At 42.1% G+C, this 8,468-nt stretch overlaps 1 protein-coding gene across 1 annotated transcript in view; it reads left to right on the top strand.

The window, feature by feature from the left end:
* Window positions 1-3,123, top strand: part of LMNB1 (lamin B1) — a 28,584-nt gene extending 25,461 nt beyond the window's left edge. Inside the window, exon 11 of the mRNA XM_042453724.1 lies at window positions 2,436-3,123. Within this exon, the coding sequence (XP_042309658.1) occupies window positions 2,436-2,477 (42 nt within the window). The 3' untranslated portion in view covers window positions 2,478-3,123. The remainder of the gene's footprint in view (window positions 1-2,435) is intronic.
* The last annotated feature ends 5,345 nt before the right edge of the window (window positions 3,124-8,468 follow it).

The raw sequence follows: 8,468 nt of genomic DNA, 5'->3' as shown, positions 1-8,468 counted from the left end.
AACCTTTATTTATAAAGCACTGTAAATTTACACAGCGCTGTACATACAAACTTTTAGTTAGACAGTTCCCTGTCCTCAGGCTTACAATCTAAAAAGACACGACACAAAAGGCGAAGGAATGGTGGTGGGGAAAAGGATCAGGTCCAGCAGTTCTTCTCTACCTCCGAGGCCTGGACCAAGGCAGATGGACTGGAGGGAGGACTTGGCTTCTTAATGGATGGTCTACTCTCACTCGGAGGCCTCTCTCCCCTCAAGATGGTGGTCGGAAGGAGGGCTCTTCTTCTTTCAGGCGAGGCCTGTTGTTGCTGGCCTGCCTCTCCCCCCCTCAAGATGGTGGTCGGAAGGAGGGCTCCTCTTCTTTCAGGCGAGGCCTGTTGTTGCTGGCCTGCCCCTCTCCCCCTCAAGATGGTGGTCGGAAGGAGGGCTCCTCCTCTCCCAGGCGAGGCCTGTTGTTGCTGGCCTGCCCCTCTCCCCCTCAACATGGTGGTCGGAAGGAGGGCTCTTCATATTTCCAGGCAAGGCCTGTTGTTGCTGGCCTGCCCCTCTCCCCCTTCTTATTTGTAAGAAGTAAGCTTTTGTGGTGGGTCAGGAAGCCAACAGGTTTCTCTTTCTGAAGTTAGAACAGGTACATTGAGTGGTACAGTGCACCTGTGTCATCAGTGGGCACGATATACACAGCTTTCAGCATATGTTGAAAGCCACGCTGGAAGGAGCAGCACCATGTGCCAGAAAGATGATTGGAACACGTGCGCCGCCACCACAGGCACCAGCCCCATTAGTTTAAATAGGGCTCGAGCATACATGGAATTTTCCTTTCCGTGTAAGGGAAGGGACCACTGCATATCAGTTATGTACACCGCTCACATTTAGTTTTAAAGTCATTCAGTGGAAATTCTCTGTAGGACAGAAGAATTGTCATCTGCTCAGTCTGCTTTCCTCACATACATTTTGCACAAATGAATACAAACAAGAAACGATGCTCTGTCTCTTAGCGTTGCAGTTGTAATATATCCATGCCAGAGTATTTCATTGAAGTAAAGGTATGGCCATAAGAACTTGCTCAGTATCTAAATATCTTAGGAAAATAAACACCCATTTGTATTATTACAGAGATAGGAATAAATTCCCAAAGTTTATCAGTTTTGACATAGAAATTAATAGATAAATAAACACACTGGGACTTGAGGTAATTATCTGGATAGTCTTGTGTATGATAGTGAATTATCCAAAACATATATGGCTTGAATTCCAAAGCTCCTAGTCATAGTCTTGAGCCTCTAGAACTCTATAGTTCGTCTCAGAAGCACTGCCCTAAACATTTTGTACTTAATTAATTAATTAGATATAGTCTAGTTGGGATTACTATTTGGATCTAGTCCACACTGAACAAGAATTTATTTGGGTCTGTTATGCTGTCCTGGTACATAAACAATACATTGTAAAATTTGAAAGAATATGAATCTATTGTACAACAATGACAAATAAAAATCTAGAGCAGTGGTTCCCAAACATGTTTTGGGCTAGTGCCCCCCAACACCTATTTCTTGATATTCGGTATATTGTTTGTGCAGCAGCCTCCAGTCAGCAGCATCTACCTTAGTTAGCCACTGCCATTGCCTCCTTTTCAGCCTCTCATGTGTGAATTCAGCCGTGGCCAGACCTACTCCACCCACAATGGCCTTACAGCAAAAGGAAGGCCAGCTGCTCTGCTGTTTCTTCCAGAGTAACTGGGTATAAAGGGAGAGGCTTCTCTCTGGTGAGAAAGGACTCTCAATCCTTTCCCAAGGCAGACATACCTTCTCCACACAGCTTCAAGTTGTCCACATGCATGTGCACATGCACACACACATTGGTTCCTCTGCTGTGTCTTCTCTCAGCCTATCCATCAAAAGCAAGCAGGAGTAGCAGTGCAGCTGCAACCTGGCAGCCAAGTCCTGACAAAACTCACAAAGCTCAAGCAGGGTCCCAAGTATGGAAAACTTTTCTGCTGCCACTTCTCTTTCCATGTGTTGTAACTATTCATCCCCACCATGGTCATAAGGCTGCTGATTCCCTTTATTTTTCTTGTGTGATAATACTTTGACTGAAGCCCCTGCCCTGCTGCTCCTTCTCCCTAAATCTCTCCCCCCCCCCTCATCTTTCCACCATGCCAGAAGGTCGCATACCGCCCACTTTGGGAGCCAGTAGAGCCTTATAGGTCCAAATGAATTGGTTCGTATTCTGTTTCCATCAGACACACACACACACACAAAACCACTTTTAATGGAAAAGTTGACTCTGTTGCCCCCTGCCTGACCCAGTACTATAGGTTACCAAAAATAGGCAGATTATTTGTTATACTACATAGCATGCATCTAGCATTACAATTGATGAAAGAGACTTAAAATGCATCTGGTATAGTCCTAATTAAAACTGTTTTCCTCCATTTAAAACAGGGAGATCCACGAGCTGCCAACAGAAGCTGTGCAATTATGTAAACTCCAGTCATCTATATTTCTCAATTATGTTAATCCTTTCCTGCAGAAGAGAATCTCCTTGGAAGCACAACATATTTTTGTATTTCCTTTTGTGAATTTTAAAGCTGTGTCTGGCCTTAATTTCCTTTGTCACAGAGATGGAGGTTTTTATAAGTGAAACCATATATATAGCTTTTTGAAATGTGAAATATCAACACTGAATAATCTTTTTTCCTCAAGAACAGACCTCATTTTTATGCTGGTCCTTTTTTTAATATTCTCATTAAAAATAATAAACTACTGTGTGTGTGTGTCGGGGGGGGGCTTGTTAGACTAGCCATCTGCTCTTGTCCTTTTACATCCTTAGGTGCTTTTTGGAAGGGGAGGGAAAGGTGCATTCAAAAAAGTCTTTTGTACTGAAAACTTTTGTATTTTAGCAATCAAGTTACATAAATTTTACTTGGAACATTTGTATAGAACATTGGCTATCAGTTGCATCATAAATAGGATGAAGAATTTGAAAAAAAATCCTTTGCTAGTTTTACTTTATTTAGATACTAAATCAGGAAGTGGGCTTATGTTAATGTGCTATGTGTGTTTTTAAATTCTAGTGTAACTTGCATTCTTTTTTCATGTGGAATTAACAAATAAAAGCTATCTTAAAACACCTTGTTTGTTAATAATTTGTAAATAAGTAAAAAAAAAAAAAACCAGAAGGGCCCAAGTTCTCTTCCTAGTATAAAAGTTAAGCTATTGAATTATCTGTTTTTGTAGTGAAATGCTATTTTTTTACACATAACTACAAAAATATTATTAAACAGATGTACTTGAATAGTCTGAGATTTTATGGTCACTTTTACTGTTAACCTTTTTTATAGTGATGGCACACAATGTTCTGTGTCTGGTGAAAGCTGAGTTGGTTTGTTGCTGAGATGACAAAATCAAGCTGCATTTGCCTTACAGCCTTGGAAAAAAAGTGGCCAATTCTATGTCCCCATTTCTCCAATTAGAGATATGAAGGGTTCAGCTAGAAATAATAAATGTTGTTGCTATTTCTTCCCTGCTTCTCCCTATGGATTGAGGCAGGGAACAAAAAGTAATGAACAACGTCAATTAAAGGAATAGCATGAATTTTAAAAGTCCAAAAGCTTTGTTTGGTGATTCTCATGCTACAGTGATACATTCTGCCACCAGATGGGAGTCTTGCTATTCTACTATCCATTGAAGATTTTAAAAAGGCATTTCATTGATAAAAATTGAATTTACTCTTGAGGATAATGAAAGCCTCCTTTGAATTGTCCAACGGTAGGTTGTTGCCCAACCACATTAAAAAAAGGTCTTAGAAATAAAACACCACGACACAATATTCGCTCTTCTCTCTTGATCCCTCCCATTATTCCTTAAGGGGATCGTCCGCCTGGATGATGTGTGAGTGAAGATTGCCATGATTATTTTCTGTTGGATTCAGATCTTAGAACTACTTCCAGTGGCAGAGCCTGGCAAGTTTAGCAAATGCCACAATTTTCCCATTCTGCCCTATTTCCTAAGAGGAGAGTTTCTTAATTCCATGGTATGCTCAAGGAATGTGGTTATAGGTCTACATATATAAACTTCAGGAGAGTCTCCAATATCCTGGAGAAAATGCACAAAAGTATTTGATGTTAGCTTCTATTGAAAGCATTTACCTAAAGAGCGCTCTGTGTGTGTGTGTGTGTAGGTGTGTAGGTGTACACACACACACATATACACACACACACACATATTATACAGTCCTTCATTCTTGCAGACTTGGGCCCAGCGCCCCTTGATTATCCACGAGCGAATGGAGGGAGTTAAAATGGGGCATGCCCCCATGGCGCACACCTGCATACCATCACAAGAGCGTGCCTCCATTTGTATTTGAGGGAGGAGGGATTTATTAGCTCAACAGGAGAGGTTGGGTAACCTTAGAGGATTACATATGTATGCTTTTAACAGCAAAGACTCCAGTTTCAGTTAATAAAAGTTTAATTTAGAAATGAGCAAAGATACACGCAAACATAAAGCCAATACAATTTCAGGAGCTGTACAAAGCTAACAGAAAGGTGGAATAGTGAGAGATCTGGAACTGGGATGATAATTTCCAGTCCTGAAGAGAAGGTTCCGTGGAAGATAGAGTGTGGTGCAGGTGGGATCCGAGGATGATTCAGAGAGGGTTTGTGTGACAGAACCTTGGTCTATAGCAGTGGTCCCCAAGCTGTCCTTTAAGAGATTTTGGACTTCAGCTCCAAAATGACCTCCAAAATGACCATGATTTCAGCCATGTTGGCCAGTAGTCTGGGAGCTGAAGCCCAAAATCCCTTGAAGAGCACAGTTCGGGGACCACTGGTCTCTAGCATCTGTATGTGCAAAGTGACTGTGTGGGGTGGATATTTATATCCTGTTTTGTACCTTAATGGGTACTTCAATGTTCTCACTTGGTATAACAAAGACCTGATGCCCTTCTCATTGAATGGAGAATAGAATTCCAGAATGACAGATGCTTTTAATTTTGGAGTTGCAAAACATTGATTCGATTTGGGACAACCCCAGGATGGTTGGATAAGAAGGGGTGTTAAGGGACACAGTCCAGGGGGAGAAGGAAATATGGGGGGGTTACAGACGGGCAAAAAGGGGTGTGCTCATGACCTCATGAAGGTATAGTCTTTAGATGGCTCTTACCTGAATGCCGCCATGAACGCGCCGCCTACACGCCCCAAGCAGGAAGAAGCGGCATTAAAAAGGTGCTGCTTTTTTCCGCTTCTTTTCTATATACTGCGCAACTGCGCATCTCCGTCTATAAGCTGCTGCACCGGTACGCCAAAATTGTTACACCGCTAATTTAAGTTGCCCATTTAAAAGCTCCGTGTCTGCTGCGTCGCATAATGAGTCGGGGTCCTGGAACATGCGCAGTTTGCACCGAGGCTCTAATTAGAACGTCAGATGCCATGCAGATGTGGAAGCTGCAGCACAGCTGCACTCTATTTTAATGCTCGTAACCCTAACCCTAGAGCAACATGTACGCATGCGCTGCTGGAATCGTGGAAAGTTTGGAATTTAAAGTGAACCCCTACACACATTCCTGTGCCATTTTCACCTAACAATAAAAAAACGCTAAAACTTTAAATATTTACATATGTACAAGGGAGATGATGGGGGATGGCAGGGGGACAGCAGTGGCAGCGGCGACAGCTGTGTCTCTGCATTGCAGATTCAGCAAGAGCACGGGGACCAAAGGAGAGGAGGCATCCATGATGCTGGTGACATTGGCAACGTGCAAGCGGACAAGGATGCCAACACCAGCTGATCACCAGCTGGCAGGAGACCACCATTGTTCTTGGGTAGGGCGAGGGAAAAAGTTTAAAGGGGCCGGCAAAAGAAAAAAAAAGCCGCGTTTTTGGCCGCCCGTGCGGAAGCTGCCTCTCTCTTTGCAGCGTCCTGCGAGGCGGCGGTATGGAAGCTACGGGTCAGAAATGGCCCCAGGTGAGGCGTCTTCACTACCCCCCATGTGGAAGCCCCATACACCTGAGCCACGCCCCCGGGGCGGGCGGTCTAGAGGCTCTGTATTCAGCAGAATACACCTTCAAGACGTCTTCCCCTGCCCGTCTGTAACCCGCCATGGTCTTTAACTGCTTTGTGATGGGTCTCAGTCCTTACTGCAAGAGATAATGCAGAAAACCTGGGGATGATAGTGTGATGAGTGAATCATTATTTAACACTGTCTGTGTTTCCACTTGTCTCTGGAACAGTATGCATTTCCAATGTGAAACTTCCTAGTGTTTCAAAGGTTATTGTGACCTTTTAAAAATGACCCTAACTCTAGATAAATATGAAACTCCATATTCTGCATGAGGGGTGTAGAACATGCTGACATAGCCCAGAAAAAGTAGGATCATACAGTCACAATCCCTGTTGGAAATGTTTGCAGAAGTAGGGAATGTTTGGATGGCAGACCTGTCAGCACTCTGGTGCAACCTGGGGAATGGAGGCCACAAGCAGGTGTATAAAGGTGATGAGAATGAACGTTTTTTTAAAATCATTATTATCCTTTGTTTTTACCATGTATTTTTCCTACCCTTTCAAGTCTAGGTTTGGGACCATTCTAGGCTGGGATCTTATTTCTCCTTGGATTTTCTATGCACTGAATTCTGTGCCCACTAAGATATTTCATTATTTTGAGACAACCACACCACTTTTCAGTATGTACCATCACACTAACTTTCGTGTCAAAAAACAAAACGATAAACTGAAAGCAATTTATATGCACACTGCTTGAAAGCACACTGATGCTCTGATTCCTTCGGTGTATTTATACTATACTATAACCTGTAATCTTCTCATCTCTGCTGTAATGTTGCTAAACTTGGTGGCTTGAGTTGGAACTCCCCCCCCCCCCCTTCCTTTGGAGATATCTTAATATGCTGTTCTTTAAGTAATAGGAAAAGTTTGGAGGAACCAGGTAGCAAACTTACTCCTTAATTGTGTTTAGCTCTGTTTCTTTGTTCTACTGAAATAGCTATTCAGAAGGAATCAATTTATCTTAAAAGCCTGCATCATTTTTAATGATCTCTCTGATAGTAAAATTTCAGCAAACCTGCTGGAAACTACAGATAAAAGATGCCTCAGAATGCAACACAACAACAACAACAACTTGTAGCATAGAAATAAACTTTTTGTAAACATAGCCGTCTTTTGAGAAATTGCCTAATGGGAAGTAAGTTTTCAAAGTGAAAATCCTCAAGAGAGTGCTTACTGCTGTACAAATTATGCTGCTAATGTACTGAAGTTCCTTCTGGCTCTAGCAAACATTGGTGATTCTTTTCCTTGCAGAGTGTATGTGTGTGTGTATGTGTGTGTGTGTTGTGTGTGTGTTTAAGCAATCTTCCCCATAGCAATTTCTGTAATTAATTAATATGATATTGTGATATGCTATCCCCCCCAAAGCATCTACACATTTATTGAAATAAAGATGATGAATTTCCTTTATTTACTATACAGATTTATTCACTTGTTTTTTTAAAGGAGAGAATGATTGCTATGCAAGTAATCTAATCTATCTAATCATAGAAGCTATTAAATAAAGAATTCAAATTGACATTAAAGGCCTAATTGATATGGTAGACAATTTTAAAAATGTTGTTGTTGTTGTTGTGTGCCTTCAAGTGTGCCTTTTCGATTTATGGTGACCGTAAGGTGAATCTACACTGGGTTTTCTGGGGACCTTACCACACGGGGGGCTTCTTGAGCGTCAATTCGCATTGGCCAATGCGATTTCATGTCATATCGCATTGGGCATTCACATTCGCGCTCAATACGCTTTGCTGATCCGATTTCACATCATATCGTATCATTCATCCACACCTGGGCGGCCTTCTGGATCGGCCAATGCGCATCGGCCAATGCATATTGACGCAAAGCGAGGCCAGTACGGATTGGAGAACCACACCAGCCGAATAATGTGTGTTCGCCGATGCGCATTGGCAGCTTTGTGCATGCTCTGTGGGGCTCTGAACGGGGCGCAACATTTTTAACTTCCGGGGATGAAGAATGAGGTCACTGTTTAGCGCGGAATATCGCAAGAATTGCTGCCTTTAGCCACTTACGAAAGGGGTATGCTCCATCTGTGTGTGTGTGTGTGTGTGTATGCACACACATAAATACATACATACTTATATATATATATACACATAGTGGTATAGCCAAAAGTGTGATGCCTTTTCTATGTGTAAACACACATTTGTCTGTATGAGAGTTTATATATATATATATATATGTATATATGTATATATGTATATGTATATGTACTGTGGAGCAGCCGAAAGTGTAATGCTGCATGTATATGCTTGCACACACATCTTTGTGTGTGTGTATATATATACACACACACACACACACACACACATACATATACATATACACACACACATACACAAACTGTGGAGCAGCTGAAAGTGTAATGCTGCATGTATATGCTTGCACACACATCTTTGTGTG

The sequence above is a fragment of the Sceloporus undulatus genome, chromosome 2 (genome assembly GCF_019175285.1).
Source record: "Sceloporus undulatus isolate JIND9_A2432 ecotype Alabama chromosome 2, SceUnd_v1.1, whole genome shotgun sequence".
NCBI lineage: Eukaryota > Metazoa > Chordata > Lepidosauria > Squamata > Phrynosomatidae > Sceloporus > Sceloporus undulatus.
The sequence above is the reverse complement of the archived record's forward strand: the minus strand, read 5'-3'. Positions and strand labels throughout refer to the sequence as shown.